This window comes from Coffea arabica, chromosome 1c (genome assembly GCF_036785885.1).
Source record: "Coffea arabica cultivar ET-39 chromosome 1c, Coffea Arabica ET-39 HiFi, whole genome shotgun sequence".
In the NCBI taxonomy this organism is placed as follows: domain Eukaryota; kingdom Viridiplantae; phylum Streptophyta; class Magnoliopsida; order Gentianales; family Rubiaceae; genus Coffea; species Coffea arabica.
The window spans coordinates 47,738,504-47,760,119 of record NC_092310.1 but is presented as its reverse complement, the minus strand read 5'-3'; the positions used below and the strand labels follow the sequence as shown (position 1 = coordinate 47,760,119).

General features: G+C 37.6%; 2 protein-coding genes across 3 annotated transcripts; one reads left to right on the top strand and one right to left on the bottom strand.

The window, feature by feature from the left end:
- Positions 1-461: 461 nt before the first annotated feature.
- LOC113725270 (serrate RNA effector molecule-like) lies at positions 462-12,564 on the top strand. The gene is made up of 12 exons (XM_027248343.2): positions 462-1,146; positions 3,994-4,103; positions 6,638-6,695; positions 7,025-7,099; positions 7,235-7,309; positions 7,391-7,438; positions 7,563-7,631; positions 7,735-8,529; positions 8,630-8,678; positions 9,821-10,095; positions 10,202-10,381; positions 12,015-12,564. The coding sequence occupies exons 1-12, from the start codon at positions 686-688 to the stop codon at positions 12,076-12,078; spliced, it is 2,259 nt and encodes a 752-aa protein (XP_027104144.2). The 5' UTR covers positions 462-685; the 3' UTR covers positions 12,079-12,564.
- Positions 12,565-13,230: 666 nt separating this feature from the next.
- On the bottom strand, positions 13,231-20,572 carry LOC113725263 (protein FAR1-RELATED SEQUENCE 3-like). Of its 2 annotated transcripts, none has more exons than XM_072074320.1 (6): positions 20,432-20,572; positions 17,760-20,042; positions 17,573-17,662; positions 17,291-17,440; positions 14,287-14,403; positions 13,231-13,722 (listed from the first exon to the last, which is right to left on the bottom strand). In XM_072074320.1, the coding sequence occupies exons 2-6, from the start codon at positions 19,956-19,958 to the stop codon at positions 13,678-13,680; spliced, it is 2,601 nt and encodes an 866-aa protein (XP_071930421.1). In that variant the 5' UTR covers positions 19,959-20,042; positions 20,432-20,572; the 3' UTR covers positions 13,231-13,677. The 2 variants fall into 2 exon arrangements, with proteins under 2 accessions (XP_071930421.1, XP_071930423.1); XM_072074322.1 differs by having other exon boundaries at positions 17,760-19,996; positions 20,432-20,570.
- Between the last annotated feature and the right edge of the window lie 1,044 nt (positions 20,573-21,616).

Genomic DNA, 21,616 nt, shown 5'->3' with positions numbered 1-21,616 from the left:
CTAGCAATGGATGAATTGTGCACGTGTTCCTACTCTTTTTTTTTCCCATTTAGCGAGAATGGGAACTAACATGTAAATGTGATTAGGTTTCAATCGAAATTCAGAAATACTACTATGATAGTATCATTAAAATTAGGCATATTTAACATATTTTGAATTTTGTTCGATGAAAATACAAGATAAGTGACTAATTTACATTTTCGCCGTCAATCACGTCTATTCGATGTAAAGAAATAGTAAACAAATATCATTTGGGCCATAGAAAACTCACTAAAATCTAAAGTATAGAAAGAGAAATTGCATTCCACTCCAAACAAGTGAGAAAAGACATTCCCAATAAAATCCCAAAAATAGAGGGATTATTTTCTTTTGCACTCGCATCATTTATAGACTCTTTTCTTTTCTCTTGGTTAGTAGTACTATTTAATCTCTCCCTCCGTCTTGGAAAACGAAAATTCCCCACCCCCGCGCGGAAGGCTAAAAAGACCAAAAAAAAAAGAAAGAAGAGAAACGGGAAAACCCCAAAATCTCGATTGACTCACTGGCCCTGATACCCAATATCCCCTTCAGCTTCACACCTCATCCCTCGCTCTCTCTCTTTCTCTCTCACACACTCACACACCTAACTTAGGGTTTCCAATCTCCACCACCACCGCCGCGGCAATCCATTCCACCGCCACTTCCCATGGCGGAAGTAATGAATGCTCCGGTCGACAACCTCGACCGCCGTCGTGACCGCAACAACAACAAAGAAGCAGCAAACACGAGCAAATCCCCCGAAGAGGGTGGCTCTTCGCCGCCTCCGCCTGCTCCTCCTCCGCCACCGCAGGCGAGGAGGGGGAGAGATAGGGAGAGAGACTCGAGAGAGCGGCGAGATGACCGGGAATTTGATCGTCGTGGTAGGGATTATTATGATCGGAACCGTTCTCCTCCTCCTCCTCCACCTAGAGAGAGGGATTACAACAAGCGAGGTCGACCTAGCCCTAGTCCTCCTCCTCCGCCGTATCGTGACCGGCGAGGAGGAGGGGGTCATTCGCCGCCTCCTCGAAGGTCTCCTCCATTTCCACCGTATAAGAGGTCCAGGAGAGATGATTATGATGGCAGACGTGGTAGCCCCAGAGGTGGTTTTGGACCTGGGGATCGAAGGTCAGTGCTGCAGTTTCTCCTTCTCCAAAAAATGCATTAAAAATGCTTTAATAACTGTGTAGTAGTAATGGTTAACTGTTTGGGTTTTGTTGATGATGATTCGGAGTGGAGTGTTGGTGGCTGTGTCTCTCCCTGCATGTATTTGGGTGAAGTGTCTAGGCTGTTTGGGTAAATTTCTGCAAAAACTAGGGGCGTTTGTGCTGCAAGGGCTTATATTTGAGATTATTATTTCATCATGGATTAAAAGGCTCCCTTTTAGTTTATCTATCATATTGCGAGTTGATATATATTTGTTCCTTACATTTTATTTGAATTTGCAACTGCAAGTTTCTGCCCTTTGTTCAGTAGTTTGATAGACAATGAGGTTTTGAACTAGTAAGTAGTGATACAGGATTCAATAATTAATGCCAATGGCTGAGAGCATAGTATGATATTGCCTATAGTTAATGGGTCTCCTGCTATGTTACACGGGCTCGCTGTTCATCCCAGATGCACTATGACATGGGTACGGGTACAGGTACAGCTACAGAATCTGTACCTGATATGGTAAAAAAACTTTTGGATGCGTTGACTATTGTGAGATGTTTTGAGATGTGCAAGATGTGATGTTGATGGCGGAGGAGGAGAGATGGACAAGAAGTCACATGAGATGGTAAGAGAGTGGAAGAGGAAGAAGGGTGGCTCTGCGGGGGAGAAAGAAAGAAGGAGAAAACTGCTAGAGATTTGAATAGAAAAATACGACACCTGCTGTATTTTCATTGATGGTAAGAGAGTGGAAGAGGAAGAAGGGTGGCTCTACGGGTTGTTGATTCTCTTTCATTGGCAGATATGGGATTGCAGCCACGATGGCATCTAAGAGTAAGAGTGGCTTTGTTTTTGGAGAAGAGGTGCTCTGTTTTGATTCGTTTTAAATGCTCTATAAATGAGGTGATGGCACTGCTGCATGAGGGATGAGGAATATAGGGTTTGACAATGATATTTATTTTGCAACTAAATCCCTGTATTTTGACTTTAGTTATCATTCTCAACAAGTAACTTAATCTCTTTACAATTTTGTACTTTTTAATATAATTTCAGCCCCTCATGCTTGAAAAATTTACCTTTCTAACGAAGCTTATGCTTCTTTTGAACCTAATTGCACATTTAATTGAAATTTTCTATTAAAATACACTTTATACATCATTGTGCATAAATTTTAGAATAATTTTTAAAAATCTTATCCATCTATGAGTTTAAGGAGTGCACCACTGCACTCGTACCCAAAATTGGACACATATCTCCGGATCCTACAATTTTCAAATATGCGAATCTAATACTTAGACATGCGCCCATATCCGACCCCCGCACCCAAGTCCACGTAACATAGGTCTCCTGTACTGATAATGTTTTTCCACATTGTTTTGCCTTTGAGCTCTCGATATCCTGCTCTGAGAAGTAGAAGAAAATCTGAGTTTGATTAGTTTGGAGGAACTAGCAAGATGATAGGTGATGAATATGCATGTGGTGCTATGTGAGAGTCCAGTCTTCATCTTCAGTTCCTCCATGTGTTTTAGAATATGTGATAGCTGGAGTGACTGTTACTTTATCTGAGATAAAGGCTGAGAACAAGAATTATCTGAACATATTAAAGGGATATGGTTCTAAGGATGTTTAACTACTTGAGTTGTATAATAGTTGCGCGGGACAGCAGTCTCATCTGTAGGCTAGGTTTTTCCAATTTGTACCATATTGGTACTAAATCTGGTTTGAAACGTATAATTTGCTGATCAGGATCTTTGTAAATGTAAAATAGCTAAAACATGAATAAATTTTCTAAATCCTAAAATCAGGACCTCCGTGCTCCACTTCTTCAGTTAGACTGATTGAAAAAAGACCATTTTTTATTTACCTGTAGTGCTAAATATCTACTCGATTTCTGAATGTTCTCTTTGGTGTAGTGTTTGTATAGATAAAGAAAAATGAAAATTTTAATGCTGGAGAACTAAGATAGGCCCTTTATGGTTTTGAGTAAATGAAATGATATTAAAGGGGTAATTGAATGATACTGTGTAAACAGCATCAGTTGGAGCAACAGCTATTGCTTAGAGATGGAGTGATGAGGTTCAATGAACTGAATTTGGGGTTTTGCTCAACAGTATCTTTTTGAGATTCAAATGCTTTAGAACTGGTGTTCACTGCTGTACTGATGGATGGTTTATGTGTTGTCTGTTTCAAATGCTCTTAAAGGCTCTTCCGTACTGTTTATTACATCCCATTACCCTTCTTAATGCTTTGTTCTATGTTTTCACCATACTTCTTTTAGTTTTGTTAGTTGTAAGCTCCCTCCATTTGTTGAAGTGTGCACGTTCCTCTTCTACGCTATATTAAGTTATTCACAAGAATTTTTATTAATCTTAACTGATATTCTATATTCTATTAAACTACCTTTACTTTGTTTTGGTGTTCTTCCTTTATATTACTCCTTCTAAAAACGATTGGCATCCCTGACTTATTGAAACTTTTTAGATAGCTTCATCTGAGAATTTACTGATGTGTGTCTTCCTTGCTACAAATCTTGTTGTCCTGGGAAAGCAGTTGGTTTCACAGTTTTAGAATTACAATTTTCTGTGTGGTGCCATTCTTCAGGATATGGACAATATTTGTTTAGTTCTTGTATTTAGCATTCTTGTTTGCATTCTGTTACTTTTTTAGGACATCTGGGGCAAGTTGTTTTTGTATATTCTGTTTGAAAGAATTAATTTATGTTTTACTTCTTTTTTGCCTTAAGGGAACTCAATTTTTTGTGTTAGTTTAGTTGTGGTCTTTATGTTATGTGGTGTTGTACTTATGTTGCTTCTGTTGATTCAGGTTTTATGATTACCAAGGTGGATACAACCGTGAAATGGGGGGCAGGCCTAACTATCCTGATGAAAGGCCTCATGGTCGATTCTTTGGCCGCTCAGCTGGTGGCAACCAAGGTGGTCCATCTGAAACACTGATTTTTATTTTCAGAAGGGCATCTTTCCAGTATGGCATTTTTTTCTTGCAACCTTCGACTTTGTTACTCTTTCGTCTACTAAGATCTTGTCTAAGTTATGTCTTTTGCTTTCGGTTCTATGGAAGGGCAATTTGGATTAACATTTTGAAACACTCCTGTTGGGCTTTTTAGTCATTTCATGTTCAAAAGTTGGAAATTTAGTGAACGGGCGATACCAGGGATGGATTATCGTTTTCCTTTGTCATTGTCCTTTATTGGGATTCGAATTTTGGAACACTACTTTTGGGCTCTTTAATCATTTCATGTTCAAAAAGCTTGGAATTGAGTGAATTAGGCAAGAACATGGGTGGATTGCCATTCTCTTTTATTTATGATGTTGCTTTTAGTTGTGATGTTGATGAGAAAACTCATATGTCGAGATACAGAATTGTACGAATTTCCTTTCTTATGGAGAGTTTTGAAGCTGTTTGATGGACAGTACACATCTGAAATTAATTGTTCTTTTTTGGTACAACAACCATTTTACCTGCTTCATTTCTACATTTTCCATGTGCTGGTTTAGAGCCTGAATTATGCCATGGATGTGATATCACTTGCTAAGTTATGTCATTCTACATAGTAGAATAGCAGAGACATTAAGGGCCATTTCCCTGAGAAGTTAGAACTTAGAAGAATATGCGGTGGACATCTCTCAAAAGAGGTTGCAACAATTAGAAAGCTGACTTGGTGATTAATTATCACAGCTTGCATGATTTGTACTGCATTAAAACATGTATCACTAGATTAGCATAGTGACCTCTAAGAGTCTTGTAAGTCTGAACTAGATCAGTTTGCTGGTAAGTAAATCACAAAATGGAGGATTGGATACTCTCTAACTCTTGGGTCCAGGATTCTCATAAGAGGGAAGGAACCCCGAACAAGATCTCTTCTAGTAAGTTCCTTTTGCGTTAAATTTTGAAATGTTGCTAATATTCATATATGGTAATTGAACATGTATTATGACAATTAACCATCTGTTTGGTGTGCACTCTGGAATGACATGGGCAATGAGTATGAAAAGGTCCTCAATGGTAATAGGTTTTAGCATTTCTTTTTCATTTGTTTGGTAAATGTACTGCAATGGGTATCTACTGAATATTTTTATTTTTTTTAATGTCTACTATTATTTTCCTTCTTTCTTCCTCAATTGTTCTTTCTTGCTTCCTAACGGGCTTGGATACCTCTTGCAACGGAAACTCACCATCACCACCAGTCTTTAGCTGCCTTATAACATCATGAACCTAACTTCAAAGATTATTCTCAAGTTCTTGAAATTTTCTCCATCAGTTTTAGTAAAACGAAAATATCAATTGAAATTGAACAAATTATTTGTTTCAAATTTGTGCAAGTATGAAAACTCACCACCATTAGCACCGACTCCTACTCACAGAAATCAGTCCACAATGATTACGCAACATCCCACCAACACTTATTTCACTTTTAATTCAAGTTTCTAAAACCCTATATGAATTCTGTTAACAATAACCCAACTGAACAAGGAAAGAAGAAGAAGAAGAAGAAGAAGAAGAAACCTCAACTGTCTCTCTAGCTTGCCTGTAGCTGATCCATTTTGGAGGGAGAACCAATGAATAGAGGAGGGGCAAGCCAAGTGGTAGAAACAAGTGGGGTAGTTGGTGCCTGGTGGTGATGACGAAGTTTGAGAGAGAGAGAGAGAGAGAGAGAGAGAGAGAGAATGGAGACAAAATTGGAGAATATCTTTTCCTATTTTTTTGGTCTTCCAGTTAATAAGAGGCAAAAGTGCCCAAATTGCTCAGGAATGATGATTGAAGGATTGTGGGTCTTCCATTATCATAGATTCATTTTCATGGTAGACTACCAAGCACTATCAATGACCATCATTTAATGGTGATAACCATTGCCTACCCCCAAAACCCTCCAACCAAATCTGTGTTAAATTATGATACTGGCCATGTTCTGCTTTTAGTGATACACCCTGTTGAAATTTAGACAAATTTTCTTTACTGGTTTGATTGCAAATGTTTTACTTCAAGTACAATCTGATAATACCCTCTCCCAAACTTGCTTAAGTTCGATTAAAGTGTTGAAATATCTATTTTTGGGAATTAGGAATTCTGTCTAGTCTATTGCTATTTCAAAATTGGATATCTTTTTTAAGAAATAACTTGAGGATTTATGTTGTTCAATACATTGCTAATGTACGGATTAGGAATAATGTGTAATTCCTATCTCAAACTCTAGTCTTCGGATAAACAGAAGTTAAAATCTGGTGGGGAACATTTTGTTACTTGTGCTGTATGCATTTCTCTGTTTGGATATTTGGTGATCATTTTGCCTTTCATCATCTTTTATTCAGGATTTGTCTATCTTACACGGTGGGAAATTGGTCTTTTGAGTCGTGGGAGTGCAGAGTAAATTAGGAATTGAGATTTTCTTGATTTTGCACCTTTGATCTAGCATGTAAATGGTTTAATATTTGTCTGTCTATGTCTGCAGATTGGGATTCTGGCCACAGTGGTTTAGTCGATGGTTTTGGAGCTGGGAGCACTCAGAGGTACTCATTGAGTCATACTTCATATAGATGTTGAAATATGGTTTGATAGAGATCCAATGCTACAATTTGTTTTATAATTTATAAGACACACTGATTCCTTGTCTTTGTCTGTAGTGTTAGAAGAACAAGATTTGGTTGTTGAACATCCAGTATAATATGCTTCTACTATTTTGAACAAATTTTGGTGTCTATAATGTCTAAACTCAGTTCAAAATGTGTCATGGTGTTATTTATGTGAGAAAAAGATTTGAATTCTTTGTTGTAGTGCTAGTTATCATTTAATGAAAAGTTGGTTCAAATAGCTTGTCACGAAAAATTTTTTATTGCAGGGAAGGATTGATGTCTTATAAGCAGTTCATTCAGGAGCTGGAAGATGATATCTTACCGTCTGAAGCTGAGCGCAGGTTAGAGATGTTTCAATTCAGTTGGACCTTTGTTAGATAAATGTTTTTCTTTTCTCATCTGTGCTTCGCACCTAGCCTACCTATTTCTCATTTGTGCATTTAAAAGTCAATGGATGGCATGATTTCTTCATGTAGGTATCAAGAATACAAGTCAGAATATATATCGACCCAGAAGAGAACTTACTTTGATGCACATAAAGATGAGGAATGGTACATCCGGGCTTTTTGCTTGTTTTTTTGCTGTTTGTGCTCTGCCACCCCTTGTTCCTGATGAGCCATTTTCCAATGTAGGTTAAAAGACAAGTATCATCCGACAAATTTGCTTTCTGTTATTGAAAGGTGTGTTCTTCTTTTATTGTTTGGGCATTGCTCATAAGGCTCTCAAATTTGAAAATATTTTCTGTGTTCAACCTTTTTGCCTCTATGGGAAATATTTACTATGTTCTTTGTTGTATTATTTTAGGAGGAATGAGGCTGCTCGAAAGCTGGCAAAAGACTTTTTGCTTGATTTGCAGAGTGGGACAGTGGATTTGTAAGATTTTCAATTCATTATATAGCCTATGTAATTTCAGATTATGCTTTTTTGTTTTTGTTAATTATAGAACATATGGACATTTTTTCTGTGCATGAATCAGAGGTCCTGGAGTTAATGCTTCATCCAGCAAACAGTCTAGTGACCCTAATTCTGAGGATGAAACAGATGCTGGCGGGAAAAGAAGACGGCCTGGAAGGGGGCCAGCTAAAGAGACTGATCTTCTTTCAGCTGCTCCGAAGGCTCACCCTGTTAGTTCTGAGCCCAGGAGGATGCAGATTGACATTGAACAAGCACAGGGACTTGTACGGAAACTTGATTCAGAAAAAGGTATCGAAGACAATTTATTATGTCGAGCTGATAATGAGAGGATGAACAGAGACAAGTCTCACGGTGGTTCGACTGGACCTGTCATTATCATACGGGGTTTAACTTCAGTCAAGGGCTTGGAGGGAATTGAGTTGCTAGATACACTTCTTACTTATCTATGGCGCATTCATGGAGTGGATTACTATGGAATGTCGGAAACCAATGAGGCTAAGGGTCTACGACATGTAAGAGTGGATGGAAAAAATCCTGATGTAACTAGCAATGGGGCTGAATGGGAAAAGAAATTGGACTTGCATTGGCAGGAGAGGCTGAAGGGACAGGATCCACTTGAAGTGATGACAGCAAAGGAGAAGATTGATGCAGCTGCTGTCGAAGCCCTAGACCCGTATGTCCGCAAAATTAGGGATGAGAAGTATGGGTGGAAGTATGGCTGTGGAGCCAAGGGTTGTACGAAGCTCTTCCATGCTGCTGAATTTGTCCATAAACATTTGAAATTGAAACATCCTGAACTTGTGATGGAGCTGACTTCTAAAGTCCGTGAAGATCTATACTTCCAGAATTACATGAAGTAAATAACTTTATGTTTTTTTGTCTCATTTTATTTTTCTTGACTATTATCAGTTGCTTTTGTGGTTTTTTCTTCTGATATGGACTTCCATGCATTGCAGTGATGAAAATGCTCCAGGCGGAACACCAATCATGCAGCCATCTATGCAGGTATGTTATGTAGAATAATTAACATAAATTCTTAGCCTGACAGTTTTTCTGTTATGCAGGCACGTGTATATAAGTAGGCATGTATCCGTAAGGGTATATAAGCATTAGTTTTTACCATCAAACATTATTTTCAGTTGAGTTTAGTTTTTTTTTTTTGGTGGGTGTAGTTTCTTGCTTTCTGTGTGTTTAAACCATTCAGGGAAAATTGTTTTTGTTTGATCACTCTGAGGATCCTAAGTAGTTAATCTAATTGTTAGATTTACTACATAAAGCCATTTGTTGGATTTAGTCCATTCTTCAAACCCCAAACCAAAATGAAAGGTGTAAACATAAGCTTCCTTTCTGACAAAGTGTTGAATTGAATTATCTCTGGTACTTGTAAGAAATGTGAGTTGCCAAGCATCTTGATGATAAGAGGATAAATAGGGAAAATCTTGGAATGGTTAGTCTACATGCTTTTCCACTTCACCTCTTCAAGATTTTAGGATTGCTGGACTTAGTTAAGCAGGACAGATGGATATTACCAGTGGTTGTCACTTCAGTTCTTGTTAAAATTAATGGGAGCCAGCAAACTTTCAGCATGTATCCTACTCTGCCCAAAGTATGAAAAGAACTTGGTTTTGTCCACATTGGAGAAGAATTATTGGATTGGCTAGAAAATAGTTTGTAAAGGGATTGAATACCTATGTGTTTGGTTTTGGCGCTGACAATTAGAATATGAAAACTTCTATAATCTAAATTAAATTTTGGTTGCATATTTAGTATCCTTTGCATTTTCATCTTGACTTGGGAATTTGTATTTGGTTGTAATATGTTGTGCTAGGTGAAACACGAGTGTCATAGGTTTCTTTCCGTAGGGTTTACTGGGATCCTGTCATTGCTCTGGCTCTCCCCAAGTTTAACAATAATAGTAGAGTTTACCTTACAACTATATGAGACTTGGTTTTGTAACGTATCTTGTCCCATGATTTAGCATTCTTCATACCTTGTATCTTATTGCTGCTATCATTTGACTGTTGAACTCTGTCATTTCCTTTCATTTACCCAAATAAATCAGTTAATTTGGTACATCCACATTTTATGTTCATTGGGTGATAAGTACATGGTTCTTTATATTCAATCTTTAAATCTTTCTTTTGCAGAAGGAGAAGCCTCTACGGCGTAGGCCTGGACTGGATAATCGACTAAAAGATGAAAGAGGTGGCCGTAGAGAGCGTGAAAATCGAGCTAATGGTGAGCGATTTGACAGATCTGATAACCCTCAGCAAGTGGATTTCCAGTCTAATAATGATGGTGCAGCTGGTGGGAATCCTGATGAACCAATGTTTGATACTTTTGGTGGTCAAGGGATACCTGTTGCACCTTTTCCTTCAGATATACCACCTCCCCCTGTCCTGATGCCTGTCCCCGGTGCCGGGTAATTGAGCTTGTTGTGGATTTTGGTTTGATGAGAAACTGAGATGATAGTGGTTGTGGTTCTGATACCTTTTGTTCTCTTTTAACTTGTATGCTTGTGTTTGCAGTCCTTTAGGACCTTTTGTTCCTGCTCCTCCAGAAGTTGCAATGCGGATGTTGCGAGAGCAAGGAGGTCCTTCCCCTTTTGAAGGTGGTAGAAGTGGGAGGTCGGGGCCCCAGTTAGGTGGGCCAGCCCCGATAATTGCTATGCCTCCAGCATTTAGACAGGATCCTAGACGTCTACGAAGGCAAGTTTTCTTATGCAATTCCACTGATAATTACTGTTACATGGTTGCTAAAACTGTAAGCTTCATTCAGTTTCTACTCATGAATGAGTTAGGTGAGTTGATATAAGAATAAGAGACATATATATTGCTCATTTTATCCAGCATGTTCTGTAGAGTATGCATTTGAAATGGGATCTTTGTCTAATTCGTTATTCTTATATGTCCTGGCATATGCATGATTTCTTTGAATTTTTTTTTCTTTGAATGCTGATATTGCATTGAAAGGCTTTTTATTTTGTCAGCTAAGAGGATGTTCATAGTTCATTGTCGAGTATGTGGATCTTGTACCTTTTAAGAAACAGGGAGACACTTGTACACCAGAACACAAACACACTAACATATGCTTTCTCAAAGTGGAAAACTTTAGGTTTGGAACTAGGCTTAACAAAACTTCCTATTTCCCTGATGGACTTTAAAATTGGTGGCTTAAGAAAAAGGAAAGAATATGCTTATGATATAGGTGATCTTCATGTTATTGAAATGGTTCAACCTCTAACACATACTATTAAATGATGTACAAGTCTTTTAAATCTAAACTAGGAAATGTTGCTACGGTAATTGGAAAACTATTGGACATTCTAGTAGTACATTTCAGAGTACTGGAGAAGTTATTGAAGCTTGACTATAAATAACATTTCCGAGTACTGGAGAATTTATTGAAGCTTGACTATAAAGAACATGCCCAAGCTTGCCATCATTTTATCTGAATTTACAGCACAATAAGATGACCTTTTCCATTTCTGCAAACCCAAGTTTGTCCGGTACATTTTTGTCTTTAGTTGGCTTTCCTAGGACTCCTTACAGAAATTTTTGTATGTCTCAATTTTTGAAATGCTAAAAATAACAATATTAACACAGCATAAGAAAGTAATAGCTTGGTTGAATATAGCGAAAAAGGACATTGAATTTGGGAAGAAAAAGAGTAGGACCAAAGTATAGGTGTGCTGGCCTTACTGGAAAAAGTCCAATCAGAGGTTCCAGAAAATCTAATGTGCATTATAAAAAATCTCTCTAAAGCTTTCAATGTTATAGAACACTATTAGGTGGGAACTTAGAATTGTGGAGACTTTGCTTAATCCATGACTGGCTGGTCCCAGTATGTAATTCTGAAAGGGGCTATATTTGGTCTGCTATGTGCGACTCTGGAAACGTCACATTCTGTATTAAGGGATTCCTTTTTACCAAGCGTCCATAAATGTTCTACTGTAGTACTATACTGCTCTATTCTCTATTATCATACTTTCATCTTGCTGATGATGTTGGATGGTGACTGTAACTTTATGTTCACAATACAGTAAAGTTAATTTGGGGGATTTTTATCTGTGACTAGTATGAGCTCATATAAGGCCTGTCCTGGGTTGTCTTGTCTCTTTGATTTTTGTGACAAGAGAGATATTGAAGCTCTGGAATTTTCTTATCATCTCAATTTCTGTCAAAGATTTCTTTTTCTCATAAAATGTTGTTGACATACATCTTTATGCGCAAGTTTTGCCGGTTGCAAAACAATAGGAATTTTCACCAAACTAGCATTTTATATATTCCCTACCTGCTGAAGTGCCATGGCTGTACTGACCAAACTTGTACATTTGTGCAGCTACCAAGACCTTGATGCACCTGAAGATGAAGTGACTGTGATCGATTACCGGAGTTTGGCCTAAACCAGATGGCATAAAGACACATCGTTATTGCAGCTATTTAACGTGGCATTTTACTGTTAAACTCAAACTATCAGAAGCTGGGAATGTATTTGCTTGTTTAAACTGAAGGAAGGTTCCACCAGCTCTGGTGCTGCTCAGAGTTCACTTTGGTTCAGCTTATAATTGTGTCGTTTCTCAGTTTTCAGGGTCTATGAAGTTTGTCGTAGTGTAGAATTTTTTTCAGCTAATTGCGTGGAAATTTAAGCCGAATTGCTTTGTACGGATACAGTTTTAGTACTAAAGTAGTCTAGTTGGCAAATCTTAGGGCTGTATAATTTTTGGGACGCTGCGTTTGTGTACCTTTTTTATCTTCCTCTAGATTCCTTGTAGAGTTGGAAAAGTTCTATGTTTACTGAAAACTTCAATTATGATGTCATACAATCATACAATACAATTCATGATTTTTATTACTTCTGCAATAAACATCCAATTTTACTTGTTGAAGAATTGTGCCCTCAGGCTGGTGGTTTGCGCTTCCTTGCTCTTTCAGTTTTGTGCTACATTTCTTGTTCCTTTTCAGTTTATGCCTTTGCTGTTAGTCTGCTGTTTCGTTCTGTACCAACAATTCTTGGAGGTTGTAAGTAAAATCCCAAATAATTGGGGCTTAATGAATAGACATCCTAAATTTGCGAGATGGTGCAATCCAAAAGACCAAAATTACCTGGTGTGCTAAAGTAGTTTAATAATTGACAAAACAAATGCATTACAAGATTAAACTATCTTTATTTACAACCTCCTAGCTTTTTTCAACCTTGGAGTGTAGAGAATCTAGACATCCATCTTGCTCATGAGCAAATGCACATGAGTTTAATATTAATTAAGATCGATGCATTTCCACATTTAAAGTCATCACGAGTGGCTGTATCACATCGACAATTCACCTCTTATGACCAAATCAGGAAGAATATCCCAACATTACTTGATTCCTAAACAACTAGAGGAGCCCGAAAGCTATTCCTAGACCTAAACGGCAGTGGCAGTAATTCAGTAACAGTATCATTTCATAAATTTTTGGCTTCTATTGTTCATAGATTTTGACCATCTAATGTAACCCGCAATTAAATTTGAGCATAAGAATAAAAAGGGTCAGAGAGAGCAGGCTACATAATAGTCTAACTAAACAGCCAACATGGACATAACATCACGGCAACAGAACAATCTTACATATGTTTATGCCTTTGTGAGCCATTATTCTGTCGACATTATGACTCAGATAAAAGGAGTAGAAGCATGTCAAACCTAAATGCAAAGCGCTAGCTATTTGATTATGTGCAAGAAAACAGGCCACAGCCCACTCATTTTCCTATAAAAATATCTAGCAGCATACACACTATTCTCATCTGTACCATCGATGAATTTACGCCATGTAATGCCTGAGAAAAGAATTCAGTCCTTGAACCTTGCTGTACAAATGTATAGAAGAAAATTCTTCTAGGGAAAGGCACGAAAGGCGAACTTACTTCATCTAGTGAAACAGACTCAATTGGGGGTTAACATTTAGTCAACACTTCTAATCTACAAAGGTGGTATAATCACAAAGCTGGGTGGAACATGGAAAATTTATCTCCGCTGCTTTTTTGATGGAATTTGCTGTTGTGGCTCCACCTGTTGCAACCAAATTATTTGTGATCAGAATGGAAGTTTCCTTGTTCATTCGGCAAAGTACAATAAAGTACAAAGTTATAGTCGTTCTTAAAGCCTACCAACATAGCTTAGAGGGAATTACAGATATGGTCACAAAGGATTATAGTTTTCTCAGTTTGATTCTTTGGTGTCTAACTTCAACACATAAAACCAAAATATTAGCAATCTGAGATTCCGGTTAGTTAGATTTCACTTCAAATGATTAACATTTCATTTCAACTTCACAAACATCTCACAGCAATTTGGACTAAAATAGACGGTTAATATTGGGCCTAAAGATTCACTTAACAAATCCTACTGATAAGACCTGAAAAGATATTGGGACAATCACTATCTGTTTCTCTATCTCATCCATGCTTCAAGTATACATCATATATATGTTTGTATGTGTGTATACATGTAAGTATGCATTCATGTACCATGGGGAAAAAAAAATTACTGGATAACTTCAAAGCAAAACAGCATTCCAAAAGGTAAATAAATAAAAGAGATGAGCTTTCATTCAAACAGGTCAAAAAAGCTTACTGCACTCGAAAGCTGCTCACGGATATAGGCCATTGATCTCAACATAGCACCTAAAGTATCCCTTGACACTTGGAATTTCACCTCTGACTCTCCTGAAGTTGTTTCAGTGTCTTGAAGCTGGAACAAAAATGTGAGAAAGATGTCTTCAGCAACAGAATAATCAGAAAGAAACAGAGTATAGAAGCTGCCACCAATTTCAAGGCTAAAGTCTAAGATCACTTCATTTGTGGATGACCTTTCAGAAGAACCTTTTTTCTAGGAAGAAATTTCCTTAGAATTCAGTCTTTCTAAATTTACTATTCAAGCTAAAGGCCAAGTTCTCAAATATGGTCAAGCTTTATTAACTTCAGGAATTTCAGTGATTTAGAATTTCAAGCTCAGAGTAAAATTTATCTACATCTAAGTCAAGTCAATTATAACATTTATGACCATGATTCACCATTGTGGGTGATATGCAAAGTATAGCACATAAGAGTATCCAAAATTTGTGAAAAAATTACTAAAAATAGAAAATACCATAACAAGCACAATTATCAAATTAGATTTGGTGAATATCTACATCATCATATATATATATATATATATATACACTCACTAATATAGAAATAAAGTGACCCTGCTGTAACCATGGACCTATAGTATTAAAAGCAAGTAATTGTAGTAGCAAGAGCACCTTGTATTCCTATTGTCATTAACAAAGTAGCATTAAATAAAACATGAAATTTAGAGGTTAAGATGAATCTAGTCAGTAAGGATAAAATAGAAACTAGGGAAAAGTGATTATGAAAAAATACCTACTTTACACTATAGTTTAAGGAACTTCTGGGGCAGGTTCATAATTTCAAAAAAATTGAGGGGAAACTTATAACTTTCTTTTCTTTTCTTCTTCCTCAACGTCACTTCTCATGCTATTACTACTGCTTCTTCTATTTGTTTTCTCCATAACCACCGCCAACCACCACAAAGGCCAGTTTTGCTCTCTCTCTCTCTCTCTCTCACACACATACACCCACATTAACTCTTACACTAGAACTAATCTTCTCTCCTTGTTTCTCTCTTATATACATATGATTTTTTCCTTCTCATTTTCCTATGTTCATACTTCAAACTCTACCACAAATTAGGGAATCATTTAGTTTGTTTGGATAGGAGTTTATTTGGATGATTTATTTGAGATAATTACTATAGCACTTTTGTGATGTGATGTATGTGAGATAAAAAGGTGATTGGAAAGATAAAAAAGTGATTGGAATTTATGAAGCAAATTATTTTATTTCAAATCTTTTCAATCCAAACACACTCATTACTGTGCTTTATTTGATTTGTTGCTGAAAGAGACCCCGATTTTGATTTTTATGCAGTTAATGGTAGGCAGCTCCCAATCTGGTCCTATGTTAGCTGCAGCTTTTGCCCCTCTACAGCCATAAATTTTTTTTCTCCATTTTCGATGCAACTCAGTCCAACTCGCCGATTTCTCAATAATAAGCACTGCAACCACTACAACTCGTCCTATATAGCTGAGTCATCGTGAGTCGCCTCGGATATAGATAAATCTGCGAATCAGGGATCGGTATCATATCGATCCCCACTGTCCTGGTTATGTCTTGGCTGAGTCATTGCGGACTTGGCCGAGATGGCGAACCATATTTATGACCCAAGAACATAGTCCAATAACAGTTTGAAATATTATCCAGTTTTAACTTCAGGTTAGCTTGAACTAATTTTGGCCTCCAAACCTTGTCTTATTTTTATATGCGTGTGTCCTAACTCACACACTCAAATAAATTCAACCTTAAACAATATATTCTTTCGCCTCAAACCTTATTGTTCATTCAAAATCTCAGTTTGCTCTTGATATACCTCATGTGCAATTACCGTTTTCAATCAGTGAAATTTAGACCTCTTAGAAAATAAAATTCAAACAGAATCTCTTTGCAATCTAAGTTTAACTTAATACAAGAACTAGCCAGCTTATTCCTGCATTATACTGCATCTTTTCCTGTGGAATTCTTCCATCCAAGTCATGGGAGAAAAATAAATGAAATGTTTAACAAGATTCATGTGCCAGCAGACAAATGAAAATAAGTGCAACATACATCACACCAAAGGAAAAAATGTCCAACAAACGAGAACAATCAACTTGATGCAGGGCCATACAAAAGGACATACCCATAAAAAAGTAAAGGTAACATCTAACTTCGGATGAAAAAGGTTGAAAGGTTAAGTGGGGAAAAGGACTTCAATGGCTCCCAAGAATGCAGAGCTTCTAGATGTACCGTGATCAAATTGGTATATGCTAAAAAGTTGGCCATCTTCTTTTGGCAATAACTGAAATGACGACAGTTCAAAGGAAGAAAACAAACAATGCATTCTTCTTGTTACACAAAGATAGATTAAAGAGGAATTTTTTACTCCATTCTCCCACGCACAAGCCAATTGTCAGCAATTTGAGGCCTATCAAATATGCTGATTATAGACCAACCATCCAACAGTCTTGTCCTCCGGGCGGTGGGCAGGGTGTGCAAGAGAAAAAAGTAAAATTCAGATTTTTAATCCTAACAAACCCATACTCGGCCTGCTCACACGGCAAGTTTGGTCAAGTAGTTAAAAGGCCCAAACTTTACCTGCCCACATCCAGGACGATCTGCTCATTGCCAAATCGCACATGTCAAATATGGGTTCAATTCCATAAAATAAACAGGAATAGCATCTATACTGGGTCTATGTATGTAACCATGGTGAATAAGGTGCTTAACATGAATTAAGCACAATTTATTTTCCTCTATTTTCTCCTAAGCACGGTCTCAACTCTATTTCCACATGATGCACGGTTTTAATTCTTCAGAAGAAAGGATGAGTAGGGAATAAAGACGGAAAGGGAGAAAAAACTGTAATGAATTAATGCAAATAGCATCATAACGAAATAATAAAGTGAACTCTCTTATTGAAAAAGAATATACTAGACCACATTCAAAATCAGGTGGAAGGATAAACTGAAACACACCTTTAGGTTGATAACAGCAACCTTATTAGCAGGGGTATTAAGTTGCTCACTGATGTAGGCCATAGACCTCAACATCGGCTCTAGAGTGATCCGTGAGAGGTGAAACTTTACCTCTGATTCTCCGGATGGACTCCTGCTATAATCTTGTAACTGGAGACAAAGTTCAATTACCATTGAGAGCCTTTAGACTGATTCAGTAAATAAAGTCACCAGCAAAAACTTTAATGGCAAAAACAGTTTATCAAATGTGAAACTATACAGAAAGATCTAAAAAAAATATACCTTCAAGTTTATTACAGCTACTCTATTTGCAGGTATTGAATTTTTATTCTCCATCACCCAAGTCATCGACTTAAGACAGGGAAGAACCATCTAAGTATAACACAAAATGTTAATATGTTATGCTTCTTGAACTTCACAAAACCAATGTCTTTGTACAATAGAAGTTTGATGGAAAGAGCTGAAGTACCATATTTTCAGCAGGATTGTCCGCACGATGAAGAGAAACAGGTGCCATACGAGGAAGATTCACCTCAGCAGATTGGGTGCTAGCATCATTAAGGTTAAAACGTTGTATCATTTCATCTTGTCTTGGCCACAGCAAAGGGGTATCTGATGCTGATGTAGATGTTCCATGATCATCATAACCCACTCCAGTTACCTGTGAGCTGGGAGGTGCAACCTTGGCCACATTTTTCTTCAGAACACCAACTTTCTTCCCTACTTCTTTAAGAGCACTAAGCACAAAGTTATATGTCTCTGGAACTATAGCCCCATCCTCTGCGTATCTGATTGCTTCTTTACACAGATTGTTGTAACGTGATGTCAGTGACGCATGGCCATTTAACTCCCCACGATCATCAGATCCACTTCCAATTTTTGCATTTCTAGTCCAACGCTTCAAGATATAATGGGATGGCAACGTAAGTACATTTGTCACTGTAAAAACAGTCAAAACATGTCTACAAAGAATACCACAGTACTCGAACATCTGGCAACTGCAATTTGCTTTCATTTCTGGAACATTTAATGAGACAATATAGGCTTTATGGTCATCCTCAAATTTTGCAACTCTGTATGTGCTAATAGCCCCATCACCGTCAATCCTATTTGCAGTGTAGACAAATGTCTCAACTAATTCTTCTTGAAATTTTGTGAAAATTCTCCTGGTATAAAGATTTGCTGCTTGTTTCTCCATGGGTGATGGTGTCCTCAGAACTGGAGAGGTGCATATTGTATCGAAATCAGCTTCTACTTCCTTTTCAAATGAACTTTCTAAAGCTCTTTCATATTGCCTAAAGAACATAGGTATGGTGGTCTGCTGGTTAACATAACCATCAAAAAATGAACTCTCAAATCCCTGATTGGGAGATACGACTGCAAAAAAAGAATCTCGAAAGTAAACTGGCACCCAGTGTCTGCGGATGTTATACAACAATTGAAGCCAATCATTTCCTTTTAGGTCATATTTATCAAGGATAGAATCCCAAGCTGATTCAAATTCCTCAATTGTCTGTGTCAAATTAATGCAATTATACAGTTCCATCTGAAAGTTGGGATGCATGTGACATACAGGAGCCATCTTTTCTTGGCCTTCTCTTAAAACATCCCATTTATTAATACAATGTCGGGATTCTGGAAAGACATGAGCCACTGCTGCCTTCATAGCTTTATCCTGATCAGTAACTAGAGAAGCAGGGGCACGGTCATTCATGGCAGCAAGAAAGGTCTTAAACAGCCAAAGAAATGTAGCCTCGGATTCATCTAGAAGCAGCGCACAAGCAAATAGAATTGTCTGACCATGATGGTTCACTCCTGTAAATGGAGCAAATGGTACTTTACACTGGTTCACTCTGTACGTTGTGTCCAGTCTGACAGCATCGCCAAAATGACTATATGCTGTTCTTGACCTTGCATCTGCCCAGAATACATTGGCCATGCGATTATCCTCATCGAGTTGTATTGCATAATAGAATCCAGGATTCTCAGCTTGCATTTTCTTAAAATAATCAAGCAGATTTTGAGCATCCCTTCCCAGTGTCCTTTTCTGATTAGGATATCTAGAGGTAGAAATCAAAGGTCCTGTATTCTTAATTGACTGATTTAGTTCAAGAGGAGCATATTTTCCATGGTTAACTTCAGCAGGAATACGGTTTGCGTCGACTGATACATACATGACACCTCTAGGAACACTTCCAAGTCCAGGGTAAGTTTCAACATTGTGCTTCAGAGCACCTGCAAAATACCTGCGAGGCCTAATGTAATGCATCTTGCCGGAACTCGTGTTCGAGTGATTATGCTCCTTCACAAATTTGGTCACTACCCATTTGCCATGACCCTTTACTTCTACCCTAAGCATTGCTTCACAGCTATCACCACCTCTTCTTTTTAACCCATCTTTAGCACAAAGATACTCCCGGGCAACGATCCCATCAGACCTTGGGCGACCATACTGGTTAACGCGCATACTAAAACCCACCCGCCTAGCATAGGCATCATAGAATGCCCTAGCAGCCTCCTCTGAATCAAATTCCAGACCCACATACGGCTCCACATCCCCATCCTCATTCAACTCTGCACTTTCATGGGGATCATCATCTCCATCATCTGTAACACTATCGTGCTGCCCTACAATCGCATCTTCTGCATCAATAACTTCAATATCCATACTAAACCCACTTCAACAAACTTATGCTACATCCATCTCTACCACCATAACAACAAGCAAAGAATCATTAACATCATCTCGAATCTGCACAACATTTTCCTCACTTAAACAGAACTCATAGCAATAGAAACAATCTTGATTACATCTATCTTTCTCCTAAAATTGATCCCACTAATCAAAAGCACCAACAACACTATATTTTGTAAAATAACACAAAAATACTGAATGAAACGTGCAATTAGTAACTGATATTAATGACAACATCATTTCCACTTATTCACTAGATAATCATTAATCATAGCATTTCCTAAATTACAACCACCATAAGTCCAATTATTCAAGCCAAAAACTAAGGAACCAAGCATACAAGCAAACGCACTTAACAAGAATTAACGAAGCTGAAACTTTTACATCCACAGATGAATGAGAATGTTACAATTTTAACAAAAATTTAATCAATAACAGAAGGAAACCTGCAATGATTCCAGAAGAGGGGGGAAAATGGATCCTTTGAGGGCAGGAAATTGGAATTTTAGGGAAACAAAGGGGGTTAGAATTGCGAAAATTTTGTTAATTAGGGTTTATTTCACGAGCAAACGACGACGTTTGAATGGGGAGAAACATAATCGGCGACGTAACAGAGGTGAAAGGAGAGGAAGACTGAAGAGAAGGAGAGAGTGAGTGGGTGTCGCATGGATTCCCCAAGACCTAAAACGAACGGGAATTCTGAGCCGTTTATTATGATCGCACGGTGCATATTGGGTGGGAACTAACCCCACTCGCGACGTGTACCGTTTATCAAGGTTCTGTGGAATGGGGATCGAATGTGGGCCCCACATCGAGCGAAGCATTTTGGTGCGTCCCTTTCGCTGTTTTGCTGTTGCAGTTACATCATTTGTAATGGATGAGGTTTTTTTTTTTTAAAAAAAAAAAATAAATAAAATTCAGTAGACATAAATTTACAATTGTACCCTTTTCAATTTTATTAGTTCAGCCTTGTCGATTGTCCAAGTCCAACTATTATATAATTGTTCTAGACAAACCCAACCCGAATTTGGGGCTTTTATATTTCAGAATTAAAATCACCCAGTTATGATGGGGGTTTGAGCATAAATCCGGCTTGTTTATTAAAAATTTTCGAAAAGCTTGATAACTGTTACGCCTCGTTTGAAATGAAAGTGATCAAATGTATTACGAGGTGTTCAATCAGGTGTATAATTTTATCGTGTTTACAAGATATTTTGGTTAAAATTTCCGGCAAAGAAATGAATTTGGATTATCATCTTGCACAAGCAAGCAGTATAATTAGAAGCACACACAGATGATCTTGGAACCATAAGTTTTTTTTTTTGACGATTTTTGATCTACCAAATAGTGTTCCAAATTTCGTTTACAGCTTCTGGATTACAATTATTTACAACATATTGAGTGCAATGCAAACTGGACAAAAAAGAAGAAAAAAAAAAACTTTCCCCTTATGATTGAAAGCATAGCATTGCTCAAGTTTTGACCCTTCCAAATGGAAATGGTTATTACTAATTCTGATGATGATTTGACAGACATTTGAAATTAGTTAATTAGACTTAATCTCAAATTTAATCCCAAAAGTCGGCAACTCTTGAGACAAACTTGAGGACTTAACTACCCAACCCCAGAGA